Genomic DNA, 20,733 nt, shown 5'->3' with positions numbered 1-20,733 from the left:
TATGGTACATCTAGTTCTAGATCCTTGAGGAATTGCCATACTGTTTTCCATAATGGTTGAACTAGTTTACAATCCCACCAACAGTGTAAAAGTGTTCCTATTTCTCCACATCCTCTCCAACACCTGTGATAGAATGATCTCTAATTCTTTAGAGAGCCCTTTCAAGAGAGGACATTGGAATTGCCTCTGCAATGTCCATAACAATGAGAAACGCAGCCAGGAGCCCATCCCAGCTCCCCACGTAGATTCTGACTCACCTAAGTGAATTGGAGCCTGTCTTTCTCCTGGCTACAGTGATTAGTTCAAGGATGGGCCCAGGACCCAAGCTCATATCTACTGAAGCTCAGGAATTTTGTTTAATGATTAGGGAAGAAGAATTCTTTCTCACCTAAGTTATGAATAAGGAAGTATATAACATCAGGGCTTTTCACACCCATTGTGGGGCCACAAGAAGAGACTGACTTCTACCACATGGAAGATATAGCAGAGATATGGGCAAAAACTAAGTCCTTGATAGTAGCATTAATCTTTTGGTTTCCTTCTAACCTAAAGCCTTTCCTGTTTCAATCACATGAACCAATAAATTTTCCTTATAATTAAAACCAGTTTGGGTTACATTTTCTGTTGCTTGCAACCAAAAGCAAGTTTACTAACACATGATTTAATTTAATATCAACAGGGATTGGGCACGGTGGCTGACACCTGTAATCCCAGCACTTTGGGAGGCCAGGGTGGGTGGATCACTTGAGGTCAGGGGTTTGAGACCAGCCTGGCCAACATGGTGAAACCCCATCTCTACTAAAAATATAAAATTAGCTGGGTGTGGTGTTGCATGCCTGTAATCCCAGCTACTTGGGAGGCTGAGGCTGGAGAATCGCTTGAATCCAGGAGGCAGAGGTTGCAGTGAGCCAAGGTTGTGCCTTTACACTCCAGCCTGGGTAACAAGAGCAAAACCTCCATTAAAAAAAAAAAAAAATATATATATATATATATATATATATATGTGTGTGTGTGTGTGTGTGTATACACATACACATATATCAACAAGAAGTTTAATAAGCATATTCTCTAAGTTGTCAATAAAGCCATTGAATGAAAAGACATCAATATTGTTTCCTAGAGCAGGAAAAAACCAGTGGCATTTGTTTTATAAAAGGACTTCAAATTACGTAGAGAAATTATTTATAAACAATAATGCCACACTCTCTGCATATCTGTCAGCCCAGCCCCTGTTTGGGTATTTGGGCCCACCTTGCCTGTTTAAGATGCTTAATCTGTCCTCTTTGTTCTTAGAGCGTGGAGTTCTGCTTGGCATCTATTGCCACTCTGACTTGGGTCTGCCATATTCCCCACCTCCTTTCCAATGACACTGAAACTTAGTTCTCTCAAACCTCATTCTACACTGATGACCTTCACACTGCTTTCCTGGGACATACTAAGTAATCTTCTCATGCATTCGTTGATTTATTTAAAAAAATTTGTTGAGCACACTTTGTATTCATCAAATTTCTTAGTTGTAAACTGGAAAATCCGCTCTAGCTATTGTAAGAAGCATGGCTTATTAAACATAACAAATCTCAAGAAAAGTCAGAAAACTGGGTTTGGCTGCTATACAGAGCGACCAGGAGACGCACCTAACTGCTCTGCAAAGTACTACTGTATAGCCACATGGCACTGGATTCCAGAAACTTCCCTGCAGCTGCCTCAGAAGAACCAGATGCCTCTGCCACCATGCCCCCTATGAATCTGATGTTCTTCCTTATGGCTACCACCTCTCACTGCTCACCTCCAAACAGGCAATTGGATGAGATTACATAGGGAGAGAGTGTAGATAAGACAGAAAAGAGGATCAAGAACTAAGCCCCAGGGCTCTCCAAAGTTTGTAATTTGGGAATAAGAAAAAGAAATATTCATTAACTAGTTTTTGAGGAAAGATGAAAACCAGGAAAGTGTGAAGTCCCACTTACCAAGTGAATAAAGTGTTTCCCAAGGGAGGTACTGAGTACCAGTGTTGCATACTTACTCAGCTCAGAAGTCTTGTAAGATGGCAATCAGTGCTCATGGTACAATGAATGTTGCTGATGAGCTTGGCAAGAGCCATCTTAGTTTAGGACTGTAGTGGGCATGCAGAATGGGAATTGTCTAGATGAAAGGGAAATTAATTCAGAAGAGAGAGGAGGTAATTGTAGGAGAAAAGTAGGAGGGAGCAGATGAGGCCAAGGATGGAGGGCTGGACTTAGACAGGAGCAGGACAATAAGAAGGCGAAGGGCAGAATGTACAGGGGCTTTAACGATGGAGACATGAGATAGCCCTGGTCAGGGTTCTGAATCTATATCTGTCATATCTAGTAGAAGTGTGGCCATGAGCTCAAAGTGAAATTGAGGAGAGGAGAGGGTGAAGAAAGGTTTGAAGAAAAAGGAGAAAAGTGTGAAGGTCTCATTTCTAAGAGTTGAAAAGTGATTTTTGAGAGAGAGAGATCACAGGATTACTGAATTTACCAACACCTGTGGTCATGAATTTAGAGTGAGACTAGTGGTATAGTTACATATTTTGCTCAAAACAGCCTTCAGAAAGCAATGCTCCCTTTTTGTTTTGTAAACCAAAAAAGTAAAGGAAGTTCTGGTGATGGAAATTACACACCTGGGAGGAGGGAGGACTAGAACAATGACAGGTGTTGGCAGAGGTATTTTCAGGAGCCAGGGCCTTGTAATGCCCTTGAAGACACATCCTGTGGGTGGCTGATTCCTGCTGCTTTGTAATGAACGTTCTAGCACTGGTTTTGTCTGCCCAGGATAACCCTGAGCCCCAGGTGCCTCCTTTCGGGACAACCCCAGCAGTCTTTGCTCCATTTGCCATCCATCCATCTAGTACCTTCCCATTAAGTACCTAAGGAACTCATGAAGTGTAAGGTGAGCAAGCCTGAGCTGAACCAAGGTAAACTACCCCTGTTGCTTACAATGGGAGCAAACCTATATTCAGCACTTGTTATGGACTAGGTGCTATTCAAAGTAATTTGCACATTATAACTCTTTTAATCATCTCAATTACCTATGAGGTAGGTACTATTTTTATTCCTGTTTTACAGATGAGGAGACTGAGGCATGTTGAGTGACATGCCCTAGGAAAGCTAGGACTTGCACCTAGACAATCTTGCATGAGAATCTGGGACCTCAACCACCATCCTATACTGTTTCCCTTAGTTATTGTTTACTGGCATATGGCCCAATTTTGGTAGTATTAAAGTAATTAAAGTAATCAGGCATGTTTTACTCTTGTGTTTTTATACAAATTTTCCAATCGCTAAAAACAGAATAACAGTGTATCCAGTTCTATACAGGTTATTTCATTTGTCTAAAAATCATGGGGCTCACAATGCTACAGTTATGCTACATTTACTTTATTCAGTCTTCATATTGTAGTGAATATTGTTGTTAAGATATTCTGTACTCAAGCTTTGGGCTTCACCCTGCATTTAGTTATTTTTTCCTTTTGCATTTTTATTGCTGTTGAAGCGCTGTTGTTTGTCAGGTGTGCATTTTCTGCTAAATTAATCCCATTACCTTTCTACTTTACCACAGGTTATCATCGCCCTTTCAGAAAAGCATCGTTCACACATTCCTTATAGAAACTCCATGATGACCAGTGTCCTACGAGACAGTTTGGGAGGGAACTGCATGACAACTATGATTGCAACACTCTCCTTGGAGAAGAGGAATCTCGATGTATGTTGGCTCTTCTTTCTGGAGATCTTAATCTAAGTTTTTACTGCTAGCTGGTGAGACAGAGTTGAGGATCTTGGGTGGGTTTCTACCTTTTCAGCTGGGTTGAGTTATGCCTTCAGAGGGCAGTACCCTACAGAGTTCACAGCTGTGGGCTATTTGTCATTGTTATAATAACCCCATTTGAGAATTGACTTCACATAGCGCAGGATAGTTTGAAGAAGCCTCATACACAGATTTTGGAAGGCCTACTGATGGGTTGGCTGTGTCACCCAAGGAAATGGGAAAGCTGACCCATCCGCTTCTCTTGCTTGATTTTGCCCTGATGACTAAGAGCCGGATACCTTGGAGATATCTCTGAGCCGTGTCCCTAGAAATGTTGCTGAGTGAAGCAACCAGGATGCTTTGGCAGGAGCCAGCTACTGAATGGCTCTTCTGGGTTGCTTTAGAGCCAGCTAATGTTTAGTGTTTGGGATCCAGACACTCCCCAGAAGAGGAAACAAAGCCAAGACTTTGATTGTAAGATGCCTTGACCAGCCTCTCTTTTTGACCTGTTATGAATCTTTATTTTGTGATCTTTCATGTGTGTGGATTATGGCTCTTGCTACGATTATGATTCATATATGTGGTTCTGGTGTAAGTGATCAACAACTGAAAACACATACTCTACCAGCTGCCACTTAGGACCTTGTGATCTCTCACTTTTTGGCATTGGTAATTTTATTAAGCCAAAATAAAATTTGGTTAAAAAATAATGTTCTAGAGCAGGAGTCCCTGACCCCCAAGCCATGGACCAGTACGAGGTCTGTGGCCTATTAGGAACTGAGCCATGCACCAGGAGGTGAGTGATGGTGGAGCCAGCATTACTGCCTGGGCTCCACCTCCTGTCAGATCAGTGGTGCCATTAGATTCTCATGGGAGCGTGAACCCGATTGTGAACTGCACACGCAAGGGATCTAGGTTTCGCACTCCTTATGAGAATCTAATGCCTGATGATCTGAGTTGGAACAGTTTCATCCTGAAACCACACCACCTGCACCCTCTGTCCGTGGAAAAATTGTCTACCACAAAACCAGTACCTTGTGCCAAAAAAGTTGGGGACTGCTATTCTAGAGCAAAGCTTCCTAATTTAGGGGCATAGTTCCTTATTGTGAGTTTTATACAAATCACTTTTTAGGTATGTATCTTTTTTCTGTGAATAAAAATTAAGCTTTCTCTAGAGAGAGATCTCTGTATACCATAATATTTTAAGAAGTTACTTTGCTTTCTTAGGAGTCTATATCTACCTGCAGATTTGCACAGCGAGTGGCACTCATAAAGAATGAAGCTGTTCTTAATGAAGAAATTGATCCCAGATTGGTAAGCAACTTTTAACTATATTAAAAAATACATTGAAGTATGTCAAAGATTAGCTAAAACTTGTAGGTGCACTTACTCTGTACTGGGAATGTTCTAGGTAGTGGAAACATATTAACTCATTTAATCCTCTAAATAACCTATAAGTAGATGCTATCTGTATCTCCACCTTAAAGATGACAAAACCAAGGTAAAAAGATGTTTGATAACTTGCTCAGAGTCATAGTGCTAATAAGTAGCAGAGTCGGCCTTCACACCCAGGCAGTTTAACTCTAGAGCCACTGCTCTTCCTACTTGCAGCTTCCCATTGCTTCCCGTCAAAGACGTGCAGAGAATCCTAAGGACTCATACAACAGAATCACACATGATTACATTTATATGAATAACTTAGCCTTTGAAAATACATCAGTTTAACTATCAAGAGACAACAATAGTCCATCTGTGTGTGTGTGTGTGTGTGTGTGTGTGTGTGGAGACAGAGTCTCACTCTGTAGCCCAGGCTGGAGTGCTGGAGTGCAGTGACATGATCTCGGCTCACTACAACCTCCGACTCTTAAGTTGGAGCAATTCTCCTGCCTCAGCCTCCTGAGTAGCTGGGATTACAGGCACACGCCGCCACACCCGGCTAATTTCTTTTGTATTTTAGTAGAGACGGGGTTTCACCATGTTGCCCAGGCTGGTCTCGAACTCCTGAGCTCAGGCAGTCCACCTGCTTTGGCCTCCCAAAGTGCTAGGATTACAGGCATGAGCCACCATGCCTGGCCAATAATAGTCCATCCTATATAAAAGCTCATAAAGAAAGAAAAGTCCTAATAGCCATTCAGTAGAACCATATTTTACATACTCGTTCTGTTACTTGTTCTAGTGTTTTTTAAAATTCATTATTGGCTTGATCCGTCAAACTTCTAGTTTTATAACAGTAAATCCTGCTTTATCAAAGAACTGTTTTTAAGCAAAAAAAATTTACATGGTAATAATTTAGCTTATCATAAATGCAGATATTTTCTATTCTCTATTTTGTTAGTTTTCTGTAAATGAAATGCAACACTGAATCAATTTATGCCAACATTGAAAATGTTGATATATGATATTGAGATATGATATATCTCAATTATATCAAATTCCATAATTAAGATTATATTATTTTTCAAATCACTCAGCTTTTCTTATTTCTCTAGAAAATAAGCTGGTATGGGCTTAGTAATCTGCATTGTAAAAAAAAAAAAAATGTGAAATCTTTTTTTTTTTCTTTTTTTTTTTTTTTTTTTTTGAGACAGAGTCTTGCTCTGTTGCCCAGGCTGGAGTGCAGTGGCCGGATCTCAGCTCACTGCAAGCTCCGCCTCCCGGGTTCCCGCCATTCTCCTGTCTCAGCCTCCCGAGTAGCTGGGACTACAGGCGCCTGCCACCTCGCCCAGCTAGTTTTTTGTATTTTTTATTAGAGACGGGGTTTCACTGTGTTAGCCAGGATGGTCTTCATCTCCTGACCTCGTGATCCGCCCACCTCGGCCTCCCAAAGTGCTGGGATTACCTGGCCAAAAAAATGTGAAATCTTACCAGCAGTGTTTCATTTATAAATTTCTAAAATCCAAAAAAAAAAATTATGAAATTAATTGTTATCCATATTAATTACTACTTCCTCTTGATTGTCCTTTCTCCTCTTTCTCCCCATGGAAGGACAGAGGGGAAGGAGGACAAAGGAATAAGGAGGCTATCTGCTTTGTTCTGCTTGCCTCAGAAAGCACCAAGCTCCTCTGATGGAGTTCTCTTCTGGAGAAACCAATGGGTGAGGCAGCATCGATTTCAGCATAGGCCCTGGTCAGGTATCGGCATCACACAGTGTTCCTGCTGGAGAAAGAAGACAGAATGCAAAGGCATGATTCAGGTGGAACTGAACTCCTAGGATTTTGTTGCTGTCCCTACCCTTCCAGTAGTCCTATAGCATTACAATGCCGAATGAGAAAGAGAGTTAACAAAGTGACTAGCCCAAGACAAAAACTAGTTCAGAATGTACGGAAAATAAACATATTAGACATTGGAGGGTTTTATTGGTGCTTTTTTGTTTGTTTGTTTGTTTGCATTTGGCTAGAGGCTTTTCTTTGAAGGAATGTGAAGAATTTGAAAAAAAGGTAAACATTATTATGTGTTTGATATAGGTCTGTGAGAGATTTGAAGAAAAGATAAATGAGGAATCAAAAGCTAATAGCTGATAATTGATTGAACAAATGTTGAGGTCTTCCTGGTGCAGACTAATCTGGTAATTGACAAGTGCTGTTTCCTGGTCTCTTTTATAATTGCTTCTAAAAACTGACATTACTGTCAGTCATTTTATGTACAGAGCTTGTCTGAGGCACAAGTGGCAATTGAGAATTTGTCCTGCAAACCACTCAAGACCAAACTTGGGTGGCATTTCCTATATCTTACTTTCAAAATTTAATGGCAAATATGAAGCCAGCCGATAAGGATTTGCCCTGCTTTCTTTAAAAGTATTGGTACCTCAGGCCGGGCGCAGTGGCTCACGCCTGTAATCCTAGCACTTTGGGAGGCTGAAGCAGATGGATCACCTGAGGTCAGGAGTTTGAAACCAGCCGTCTCTACTAAAAATACAAAAAATTAGCCTGGCGTGGTGGTGCATGCCTGTAATCCCAGCTACTCGGGAGGCTGAGGCAGGAGAATTGCTTGAACCTAGGAGGTAGAGGTAACAGTGAGCCAAGATTGCACCATTGTGCTCCAGCCTGGGCAATAAGAGTGAAATTCCATCTCAAAAATAACCAAACCGAACCGAACAAAGTAAAAAAAGTATTGGTACCTCAGAGAGACAAGGTGGTAAAAGAACTATGAACAAGGCCAGAGCCTGTGGTGACTGGGCATGAGCTCAAATCTCCTAAGGATGTCTCTAATGCCAGGGGTCCTTCAGTAATTGGGTGGGAGGCATAACTGTAGTAATCTCAAAACCAAAAACACTTGGCTTAGTTTTGAGATTTTTATTCAATAAGACAGGAGAATAATTTGTTATTAGATTTGACTTAAATACCTTAGTAAAAATAGAAAATATGACATCAATATTAGTTTAATAGAGAAGGGTGCCAATGTAGTTACTGTCTCAGGATTTTCATTCTGTGTAGATTGATGATCCTAAGAATATTTTTTAAAAAGAAGCAAACAAAACCCACATAAGCCTGTACATTTCAGTAAAATTCTAGGAGCACTGATATGTTCAAAATACTCAATATCATGTTCTTTGGGACTTCTGGTCCTGTTGATATGGTCCAAATAATCTGAAACTCACCTATATACCCAAGCATCTTTGAAATACATATGTAAGGTTGAAAGGAAGTAAGGGAATTTTCCAGAGCCCAGAAACTAAGCTGAGGCTGCAGTTGTCCTGGAGTGGAGATGTTAAGGAGGTTGTAGCAAAGGAATAGAGATCAAAGCCCTGGGATGTTGCAAGGTGGGTGCTGAACCTAAGACATCCTCTCTTTTCCCCAACACAAAACCAGTGAAAGGGAGAATTAGAAAAACAAAACAAAACAAAAACAATCTATCCACTAGCATATGGAGATGTCAGGTAAGCTTGTCCACTTTAGACTGGTCTATAGGTAGAACAAAAAGTAGTTTCTCTGAAAACTACTCTGAAAAATGTGAAAGCCTAGCTCTGCCTCACGTAGGTTTGAAGTTCAAATTTACATAACCCCTTTAGTCTGACAATCCCCAGGCAAAAGAAGTTAGAAAATGAGTAAAGCGGGCTGGGCGCGGTGGCTCACTCCTGTAATCCCAGCACTTTGGAAGGCCAAGTGGGTGGATCATCTGAGGTCAGGTGCATGGCCAACACGGTGACACCTTGTCTCTACTAAAAATACAGAAATTAGCTGGGTGTGGTGGTGGCACTAGTAATTCCAGCTACTCAGGAGGCTGAGGCAGGAAAATCACTTGAACCTGGGATGCGGAGGTTGCAGTGAGCTGAGATAGTGCCATTGCACTCCAACCTGGGTGGCAAGACAAGAACAAAACTCTGTGTTAAAAAAAAAAAAGGAGTAAAGCTACTAAGAGGAAGAAAGGAAGGAATGACAGACCAGATCCTATGGTGTTTTTCTTTCAAGTTTTGAGTAATACCAAATATTCCAGAAAGGATAAAAGCTAGATCAAGCCTGCTAATTTTTGTTTTAGGAATTTTGCATTATGATAGGAAGATTATTAATATGACATAGTATCACGAACTAGTTGGGTTTATTTTGGGAATTCAAGGTAATCTATCACTAGAAAATATATCAATGTATAGTGTAAGAAAAAGATGAGAAAAGTTAAAAGCAAATTTAAGATAATGGTAATGGGGAATTCATTTGAGGAAGACTATGTAGAGATGAGATCTTCAGACAGGTCTGTAATGTTCTATTTCTTAAGTACAGGGTAATGGATGTTCACTTAAGCTAAGTAGTGGGTACAAGGTATTCTTTTATACTGCTTTATATGCCTGAGATTGTTTATACTAAAATACTAATCACATGAATTAATATGATTCATCATATTCAGAGTTTAAAGCAGAAATTATATTATTTCATCCCTAGTTGCAGAAAAAGTGTTTAAGCACATTAAACATTCAACCATACTTTGAAAACATCATTTTAAAGGTGAAATGTTAGAAGAAATAAGACAGGAATGTCTTTTTTTTTTTTTTTTTTTGAGACGAGTCTCACTCTGTCGCCCAGGCTGGAGTGAGGGGCCGGATCTCAGCTCACTGCAAGCTCCGCCTCCCGGGTTCACGCCATTCTCCTGCCTCAGCCTCCCGAGTAGCTGGGACTACAGGGGCCCGCCACCTCGCCCGGCTAGTTTTTTGTATTTTTTAGTAGAGACGGGGTTTCACCGTGTTAGCCAGGATGGTCTCGATCTCCTGACCTCGTGATCCGCCCGTCTCGGCCTCCCAAAGTGCTGGGATTACAGGCTTGAGCCACCGCGCCCGGCCAGGAATGTCTTAAAAATTGAACTTGGAAGTCCTAGCTAGGAAAATGAGACAATAACAAGAAATAAAATGTGTAAGAATTAGAAAAGAAGAAAAACATCTGTCCTTACTTGCAGACAATTTTATTGCTTACATAGAACATCCAAGACTATTTAATGATAATAGAACCCCCGAAGTTTCAGAAAATTATTTGGTACGTAATCCATACATAAAAATGAGTTGCCTTCCTATATGCCAGAAGCCAACAGTTAGAATATATAATTTTATAAAAATTATATTTACAGTATCAACAAAAACTTTTAAATTCCTGATAGAAAATATAATTAAAGACATGTAAGGTATTTATAAAGAAAATTATAAATCCTTATTGAAAGGAATCAGTGGAAAGTTATACCATGTTTATGGATGGGATAATTTAATATCATTAATTTGATGTCCGACCAAATTAACCTTTTAATTAAATGTAATAATTCCAGTTAAAATTTGAGGAGAACCTTTGGTAGAATTTGACAAGTTGGATCTAAAATTTATGTGGAAGAGCAAATGGCCAAGAATAGCCAAGTCTATTTTGGATAAGAACAGGATGAAAGGGGCTTATCTAGATGCCAATTTTCTTAAGATTTAGTAATTAAATCAGTGTGGTATTGCCATATATAGTAAAATAAACAATGTGTTTAACCAATAACCCAGAAATAGACACATTTACATGTATAAACATATTATATAATATAATTATAATAGCAAATCTTGTATGGTTAGCCATTTAAAATAAATTAAAATTTGATCCCTATTTCATACCTTATACAAAATAAAATCCACCTAAATGTGAAAATCGAACCTTTAACACTTTTAAAAGATCATATAAGAATATATTCCTGTGATTTGGGATAAGATAGATTTTCTTTCAAATGACACAGAAGTACAACCCATAAAGGAAGAAAGTGCTAATTAGATTATATTGAAATTCAGAACTTTCATTTAACAAAAAGAACACTGCAAAGTGAAAAACATGACATAGATTCAGAGAAAACAGGTGCACTGCATAAAACTAACAAAGGATTCACATCCAGAATATAGAAAGAAGCTAGCAAATCAATAAGGAAAGGAAAAACAAGTAAATGGAAACACGGACAAGAATGGGCACAACTAATTTTGAGCAAGGAAGAATCCAAACTGCCAATATACATATGCAAAATGATCAACTTCACAAATAATCACAAAAATGCAAATTAGAACCAAAATGAGGTATCATTTTACACCTACCAGATTGGCAAAATGAAAGTACCTGTCAATATTACATACTGACAAAAATGTGGGCACAGGAACTTACATCTGTAGTTGATAGGAATGTAAATTTGTACTACTCTGAAGAGCAATTTAACAATATACAATAAAGGCAAGATACACATACTCTCCAGCAGGAAATCCTACTTCTAAAATGCACACCATAGAGAAACTCTTACATACGTGCTCAAAGAGATTCATAATGTTCATAGCAACACTGTTCGTAATAGCAAAAGTAAAAATCCTAAATGTTCATCAACAGGAGACAAATAGATTCTGTTATATTCCTTTACTGAAATACTATATATCCATGCAAATTAATGAACTACAGCCACATGAAGCAATATTAATAAGCTTAAAAACACAATGTGAAGGACAAGAACAAGTTGCAATTACATGCAGTAATGTAACATTTACATAAAGTGTAGGACATGCAAAATGATACAATACATTATTTATGAGTACATGCATACATATGGAGTAAATGTATGAAAACACACAGAGAAATCAGACATCTTAAATGCAGTACAGTGATCACTCCAGGAAGGATGGAAGGGGGATACCAATAGGGAGTTCCAGTTACATCAGTAATGTTTTATTTGTTTTAAAAAGATTATAGCGGCCAAGCAAGGTGGTTCATGCCTGTAAACCCAGCACTTTGGGAGGTCAGGAGATCGAGACCATCCTGGCTAACATGGTGAAACCCTGTCTCTACTAAAAAAATACAAAAAAATAGCCTGGCATGGTGGCACACGCCTGTAGTCCCAGCTACTCGGCTGAGGCAGCAGAATTGCTTGAACCTGGGAGGTGGAGGTTGCAGTGAGCTGAGATTGTGCCACTGCACTCCAGCCTGGGCGATAGAGTGAGACTCTGTCTCAAAAAAAACAACAACAAAAAAAACAAAAATCTAGAGCTATTTTGACAAAACGTTAAGATTTAACAAAGCTGGCTTTTTATACCATTACCCATTTTTGTGTCCATAAAATCATTCATAATTGTAAGAGCTCTATGTTCTCTGTCACCAAGCTAACCTTATTGAGAAGTTGACATTTGCTCTGCCTCTTTACCATTTGTAGATGATTAAACGCCTACAAAAGGAAATCCAGGAACTGAAGGATGAACTGGCCGTGGTCACTGGGGAGCAGAGGACAGAGGCACTCACAGAAGCAGAGCTCCTTCAGTAAGGCCTTTTTTTTTTTTCTTTTTCTTTAACAGTGAAAGTTTGTGTTAACTTCTTTGTTGGCCCTAATGTTATGAATTCACCTCAAAGCATGAAGGTCTCCTGGGACAGTCTGAAATTGCATTTAGGCGCCAGTTAAGAGTGGCGGCTTTCCATGAAAAGCTGGATAAGGCTGGCACTGTTTTTGCCGCCTCAGCTTTGAGGAAGTAAAGAACAGAGCAAAGAGAGGATGGGAATATCCTTCTCATGCCAGCTGAAGAAAAGGAAGTGTATAATAGTCATGCAATTTTAAAACACACACACCAAACACTCTTCAGCTGTGGGTCTCAGATCTGAAAGGAATTCAAGAGACATCCTTTGTATTAAACAGCATCTTACTACAAGCACCAATTTATCCCATGCCAAAGTAAGCTCTCTCCTTTAATAAATGGATGGCCCATATATTATAGCTCAAACACTCTAACTGGGAATGAAAACAGGTATTCAGGGCTTTATACAACTGCGGCATCTTTTAGAGCCTTTAGATTTGCAGCCATATGGCATATCAGTGGTACAATGTGGCTCTCATTCTCTCTCTGATCACAGTGGGCTTTCTTGTTTCTGTGCTGCTTATTAAGCATGTGTTGGGTAGTAAGAATGGGCCAGACTTTGAAGGCTATGTCATTCTCTATTTCCAAACAAGAAATAGAGCTACATAGGACTTTTCTAAAGATATACTATAATTTCAGCTAACCCTCCCTCAATGGAGAAAATTGTAAATAAGAAAGAGAATAAAAGTAATTATCTTTGAACTATTTCATAGCTGCCCCTGAGGTAGGTCTAAAGCTTGAGAAGCCTCGGCAAGGTTTCTGTTATAGTCAAAGCTTTCGCTCCTATGGGATAGTGTTTCCTAATTCCAGAACACTGTATTTAATAATATGATAGGCCCCTAAGGCTTTTCTTGCAAGACTGCTTTGTGGCATATTTGCAATTAAGGGGAAGCATATTGCCAAAAATTCACGTAAAAAAAAGTTTTATGTCGTTTCTTCAAACAACTTGGGATATCATAGATATTGAGAACACTAACCTGAGACTATCTTCACTCTGGTGCTCCTTTCCCCTCAAAGAAGGGAATTACCAATTATTGTCTTTGAAAAGGTCTCTTCAGAATTTTGATCTACAAGTCAGGATCCAGTCAAGAAAACAGAACCACTCTAGGCCTTTTTACAAAAGGAATTTAATATAGGAAATTGATTGCCAGAGGACAGTTTTGCTGAGAAACTATACAGGAAATGAAGCAACACCCCAGAGATCAGTAACAGCAGGAGCCTCTATGCCCCTAGGATTGCAGGGACAATAGGAGAAGGTGATGATACCAGAACCTACGAGCAGGAGCTGACAGGCAGAAGCTAGACCATACTGAGTGCTGTCTGACAGCAGCTGCAGCCATTGAAGAGCCACAGGTGCTAGTTGAGACATCATCCAAAGGGACATCCTTGGCTTCTCTCACATCCCCCTTTCAGTCTTCCACCAGTGCTTCCTGTTGGCTGAAGTTACCCAGAAGCCAGTTGCTAAAAAAGTCGAGGAATGTAGTTTCTTGTGATGCAGAGTCAAATAGGGGAAGGGGGAAACTGAGTCTAAAAGTAACATATTCAATCAGTACCAATGTTCACACCTATAATCTCAGCACTTTGGGAGGCCAAGGTGGATGGATCACCTGAGGGCAGGAGTTTGAGGCCAACCTGATCAACATGGAGAAACCCCGTCTCTACTAAAAATACACAATTAGCTGGGCGTGGTGGCACATGCCTGTAATCCCAGCTAGTCAGGAGGCTGAGGCAGGAGAATCACTTGACCCGGGAGGCAGAGGTTACAGTGACCCAAGATCACACCATTGCACTCCAGCCTGGAGTGAAACTCCATCTCAAAAAAAGAAAAGAAAATCAGTACCAGTGTTTCTGCGAATTCCTGTGTATCCTGTATGTTTTTCAGGAGGCTTAGTTCAAGGGTAAGATTTTGAATGTGGTGGTTTCAGTATGTCAGACTGAGTGTGCTGCAGGTTCCCTCTGTTGTACCAAATCTAGAGAATTATAGCACTGGGATAAACACATGGATCTCTCGTCATACCTAAAAACAGGAATTAGACTTCTTGATGGTCTAGAAACCTCAAGGAATTCCTGAGGGACTGAGAGGTGGGACTTGAGATGGGCAAGAGAAAAGGATAGACTAAGGCATGGGTGCAGCATAATAGTGGCTCCATGTCTGGAAGTGTGGAGCCCTGGAACAGGAGAGGACTAGGAACAGCCAATGAGCATTTGGTAGAGCTATTGTAGTGGGGGCAGTTTGTCCTGTGAACCCCTGAGCACTCTCCTCTGCAGTGTTGAGGATGAAGACAGGGAAGGGCCCCAGGTAGCTGACAGGGAGCCCAGAGAAGCTCTGAAGACCAGTGCTGTCTTTAGCTCTATTTACCCATCCCCTATTCTCACGAAAAATAAGAAGTGGTCGGGCGCACAGTGGCTCACGCCTGTAATCCCAGCACTGTGGGAGGCCGAGGCGGGCGGATCACGAGGTCAGGAGATGGAGACCATCCTGGCCAACATGGTGAAACCCCGTCCTACTAAAAATACAAAAAAACTAGCCGGGCGTGGTGGTGGGCATCTGTAGTCCCAGATACTCAGGGCGGCTGAGGCAGGAGAATGGGGTCAACTCGGGAGGCGGAGCTTGCAGTGAGCTGAGATTGCGCCACTGCACTCCAGCCTGGGCGACAGAGTGAGACTCCGTCTCAAAAAAAAAAAAAAAAAAAAAGAAAAGAAAAAAAAAATAAGAAGAAGCTCCAGCACTGGCAGCTGCTTCAGCCCCACATCCCAGACCGGCTGCCCAAGCTGAGATACCTGAGAGTCCAGGAAAGATGAGCCCATGGTTCAGGAGCGACTGGAATTAGAAATATGAGGCCAGAAGTCTGAGAATGGTAAGAACAAGAAGATTGTGCAACCCGTAGGGCCTTAGAACTAAACATTACCCAAGGTGATTAATATCTTTAGAGAAATAGAATATGGTATTACATCTATGAAACAAGAACAGGAGTTGACTTTTATGAAACAAAATCAAGGGGAAATCTTGGAAATGAAAAAAATAAAGCTGTTGTCGCTAAGAACTTAACAGATGGCTCAATAACAGGATACAAAAACCGAGGGGCAAATTGGTGAGCTAGGGCTATCAGGGCTAAGGATTTCTTCCAGAACATGAGATAAAAGGATAAAGAGATAAGTTAAAAGAAAAGTGTCATAGAGATTAGCTCTATATTTACCAATGTCTGATGAATAGGTGTTGGTGAGGAGAAAATAGAGATGATGCAGAGGAGCCAACAGTTAAGAAATAATATCTCAGAATTTCCTGGAACTAAAAAAAAAGACATGCAACTTCAGAATGAAAAGCTGCCAAATGCTAAGCCATATAGTCCTATTGTAGAAAATTTTTACAGCCACAAAATACAGAAAAGAATCATGAAAGTTACCAGAGAGGAAAAAAGATTACTCCAAATCAAGAATCTGATTTAGAGCAGACTCCTCATCAACAATTCTGAAAACAAGAACATCTAGTGCTAAGGAAACAAACAAAAAGTACTTTAAATGTATTTTTCTGTATCTAGCCAAATCTGTATTCAAATGTGAAGATGAAAAAAGGCATTTTGCAGACATGCAAACTTTCAGACTGAAAGAATACCACCCTAGATCCTTTCTCAAGGAATGACCACAGATTATAATTTAACAAAAGAAAAATGCAATAAAGCATATGCAATAAGAATGAGCAAATTTTGTTATATCTTCTTTATGATTCTTAAATTGTATAGTATTTATATTATATCTTTTACTAACTTGCCATTTATTCCGTAACTGAATTTTTCTGTTTAGAAGGTGTAACAGTCAAATAACAATCACATTTTTCTTTCACAGGAGTTTGGGGGATAGAATGAAAACTAAAATTGTGACAACAGATTGAAATACTGAAGGACTTTTAGATCCTGGATTGATTTCTGTTGATCTATAGATAAGAAATATATAAATGTCAACCTCAACAGATTCTATAGACAGTCTGGAGGGTTGCCAGTAGTTTTTTGTGCAATTGGTTTGTTTGTTCGTTCATTTAACACTCATTATCTAGTATTCACAAAACTCTATGTTAGGCCCTGAGTGGGGCACAGATATGAGCAAAACCTAGATCCTGCTCTCAAGAAACTCATAATTTGGTGGTGATGACAGATGTGAGCACAAGTAATGATGTGATATATAAACATTATGAGAAGATAGAAACAAAATACAAGGAGAATGCAGAGATAGCAATAATTACTTTTGAGCTCAGGAATCATGTAAAACTAGTTCATGTGCTACTAAATAAGCATTTCCCAATGAAATGACTTGTCTGCTGTCAAGAGAAGCGTGCTATGTATCATTGTGTCTTATTAGTGATTTCTGAGTAGCCATTAGGGAGAACAAATGTTGCAAGCGAAAATCACCCTGCCAAAGCAAACCATACGGTTTCACAAAAGTAGTAAATTTGGGACTTGTTCAGGACTGACAGTGCAGATTATTCAAACAAAGTGTTTTGTTCTTATTGTTTATGTTAAATTGTTATCATTATGCTTTTCCATAATTACTTAGATTGAACATTAGTTCAACCTACATTTCAACAGACTTAAGAGTCTTTTATCATCTTAAAATGAAAGAGATAAATTAAAATTTACCCCTAAAGTGCCGCTGCTGTTTAACACCATTGGTCTGTACTGCTCTGTGTTCTAGAGCCCCTGGATATTTATTCAGGAATGTGAATCAGCTTCAGTCCTCTCATTGCACCCAAACTCTCCAGGAGGCCGGCAGGAGGGGGATGATGGTGCTGGAGAGAGTATGTATGCCAGAGCTTGTCAGGACACAGTGGCAGAATTGCTCTCGCCCTCTTCTACTTCTTTGTCCTGCAGATTCCTGCAGGATTATGTTGATTGGCATGACATAAGGATATTACCATCAGACATTCTCTGAAGAATATCAGAAAACAGATACTTAGTAGCTATGACGTTTTATCTAGTATGAATTGAGCAGTTTGGAAATGTCTGTTAATGACTAGCCCTAACAAATTTTTTGAGCCATTTCCCAACATTTCTATGCTTAATGTAAATATTTGTTGCATGGACTTGGATGCTTTAATTTAAGAGGATTTCAGATGTCAGCCTCCAGTTATTATGATATTTTTAGTTTACATCTTTTTGCGGGGGCAAGGGGGGTGGCTGGGTATATTTGAAAAGAGACAGCTGGATAAAGGCTGTATAGCCGAGTTAATGTATACAGAACTTATTCGGTGAAAATTTGATTTTGATTGAGTCTCTAAACACATACACAATTGTTTCTTTGTTAAAACAATAAGCCTGTAGATCTTTGGCTAGGCTTGGAAGCATTGTATCCTGACCCAAATCTAAGCGAGTAAAATATTTTCTGTTAGCAACATTTTACTTTCAAGATGAAATTGAATTGGACCTCATTAACTCTTGTCCCAAAGTGTCTGGATACCTCCAAACATCTGGATCCTTTTCTAACAGGAAAAGAGGTCTTCATGCAGTTAATCCTTCAAACTGAATTTATTGAGCACCTACTAGACACTAATCATTTTAATAGGTGCTTTGGTGGAGGGTTAGAGGTATAGGATACAAAAAAATAATTGCAAGGAGTTACAGTTTTATTGAGGAAAACTTACAGACACATATATACACACAAATACATACACATATATATGTATATATAAAACACAGAACGAAGGAATATATTAATGGAGAGAATAAATGGACACTGATAATTTTAACTTTAATTCTAGTTTTAATTCTACCCATGTTAGTTTTTTATTGACTCTGCAGACTTAAGGTTTCTTATGTGTAAAGTGAGAGCATTAAACCAAATGAGATCTATGCAGTCTTTTCAGTTCTGTGTTTAAAAATTTAATAGCAGTTTATTACATATAGTTAATACATTATTTACTCACTATCTATAATAATAAAAAGCGAAATAATTCTGTAGGAATTCAGAAATGAGGGAAGTCACTGAAGACTTCACCCATGGAGTAAGCTGAAAAATTTCTAAAGGATGTTAAGGGGAAGAAGGCACCCTTCTAACAAAGGTTCTGAAAGGGAATGTGAGAGGGTGGGCAGGGTGGGGTAAGGAGCGTAGAGAATAGCAGGAGACCAAGATAGGAACTTGCATATAGCAAACACTAACTGATGAGAATCTGATTTGAAACTGGCCTGGCAGGAGCCTGAGGTTCTCATGGAGGAATTGAAGAATAGGACTAGACAGATGAATGGTGAGCTCATGATGAGTTATGAATACTATATGCAGAGGAGCTGGTATCTTCTTTAATGGTATCCAGGAAACAAATTGTGGTCTGAGAGTATGAAATCCATTCATTCATTTAATAAACGTTTATTTTGCTCTCTTCTTGTGCTAGGCACTGTTTTAGGTGTGGGAAATATAGGAATAAACAAAATAATGTTCTTGCCCTCATGGAGCTTACATTCTTGTGGAGAGAGAGACAGTACACAAGATAACTAAAATATAGGGCATTTCAGATTGCAGAAGCTGAAAAGGGAAAAATAAAATAGGAGTTGCAACTTTAGTAGGGTGACCGTGAAAGAATTTATGTGATGAAGTCTTTTTTAAGATTACTGCTCTTGTAGAATTGGACAGAATTTGCTGGAGCGAGAAATCAGAAAAACATTATAATCAATTTCGAGTGACGATGAAGGAAGAGACTTGAGTGGTGACAATAAGGACAGAGAAAAGTCTGAGAGATCTTGTTAATGAAGAATCAATAGAAGTGGTGGTTTCACATATCAAAAGGGTAAATAAGGGAAAATAGCAACATCTTATGCCTGTAAAACAGGTTATCAAGAGGTGGAAAAAATGGGAAAGGAAAGATAATAAAGGCTCAATTTTTTGTGTGATGAAGAAATACACAGATTGAATTCTGGAACTTCAGAGGAAGGTTAAAAGTGATGATTTAAATTTTGGGGTGACTAGTACTTAGTTGATGTAATACTGAGGTCAAGACCAAGAGTCAGTTTGGAAATTCTTCTGATCTAATATGAGGTATGTAATAATTAGTGTATTAGTCTGTTTTCATACTGCTAGAAAGAACTGCTGAGACTGGGTAATTTATAAAGGAAAGAAGTTTAATTGACTTACAGTTTAGCATGGCTTGGAGGGCCTCAGGAAACTTATAATCATGGCGGAAGGCAAAGGAGAAGCAGGTACCTTCGACAGGATGGAATGAGTGCCCAGCAAAAGTGGAAAAGCCCCTTATACAACCATCAGATCTCATGAGAACTTACTCATTATCAAGAGAACAGCATGGGGGTAAATACCCCCATGATTCAATTACCTCCCACCAGGTCCCTCCCATGACACATTGGGATTGTGGGAACTATAATTCAAGATGAGATTTGGGTGGGAACATACCATACTCTATCAATTAGTATCCATAGGATCATAATCTTCCTACATGCAAGCTTACTATAGGTGGATTGCCAACTGAATTCATCCTTTTACTTAGCCACATCAATCACCACATCTCCTCCCCGGTGCATTTTTACATAAAATTAGATATTCCGTTCACTGGATATTTAACAATGAAGAGAAAAGGAGCTCTACCTAACAGCTGGCCCTGAACTCAACATGCCCCAAACTGAATTCCTCTCCATTTTTCCCCAGACCTGGTCTCTACCACTGTATCTTCTATCAGTCAATGTCTCTCCAAGCTGTACTGTTGCCCAGGCCGAAAGTTAGAAGTCTCCTGTGGTTCTGTCATTTTTCTCATACTCCAAATCCAATCTGTCTGGGGCATTTCTTTTAAAAAGTAATTAAAACATTAAATAATGTAAGACTAAATATAGTTTAAAACCAAACACATAGTGTTATAAAACCCACATAGAATTTGTTTCAAAAGAACATATTTGTACTAATAAAAGCTTCATTGATGTCCAAGCTTTATATTTAAGTGCAAATAAATATGCCTAAAGGAAGAGTCTTAAACGCTCATTTATCCATCAAATAAAACAAATTTATACCTGTATTCATTTTTTCCAGTGGATAAATACTGATTGAGTACTAAAAGGACGATGTTGGACACTGTGTTAGGAGCTGGGAGGCTCAGAGACAAATTAAATAATCCTGCAGGAGGGTGGTGTGCCACAGAGAGGGTAAGATATCCAGACACACATGCT

The 20,733-nt window shown here is 39.4% G+C and overlaps 1 protein-coding gene across 1 annotated transcript in view; it reads left to right on the top strand.

Moving 5' to 3' along the window:
- The window catches only part of KIF6 (kinesin family member 6), a 382,690-nt gene that overhangs the window by 133,683 nt on the left and 228,274 nt on the right, over positions 1-20,733 (top strand). Inside the window, exons 8-10 of the mRNA XM_033217053.1 lie at positions 3,580-3,723; positions 4,993-5,079; positions 12,391-12,494. Of these exons, the coding sequence (XP_033072944.1) occupies positions 3,580-3,723; positions 4,993-5,079; positions 12,391-12,494 (335 nt within the window). The remainder of the gene's footprint in view (positions 1-3,579; positions 3,724-4,992; positions 5,080-12,390; positions 12,495-20,733) is intronic.

This window comes from Trachypithecus francoisi, unplaced genomic scaffold (genome assembly GCF_009764315.1).
Source record: "Trachypithecus francoisi isolate TF-2019V2 unplaced genomic scaffold, Tfra_2.0 Lachesis_group10, whole genome shotgun sequence".
NCBI lineage: Eukaryota > Metazoa > Chordata > Mammalia > Primates > Cercopithecidae > Trachypithecus > Trachypithecus francoisi.
Note: the sequence above shows the minus strand (reverse complement) of the source record. Positions and strands in the feature narration are given on the sequence as shown.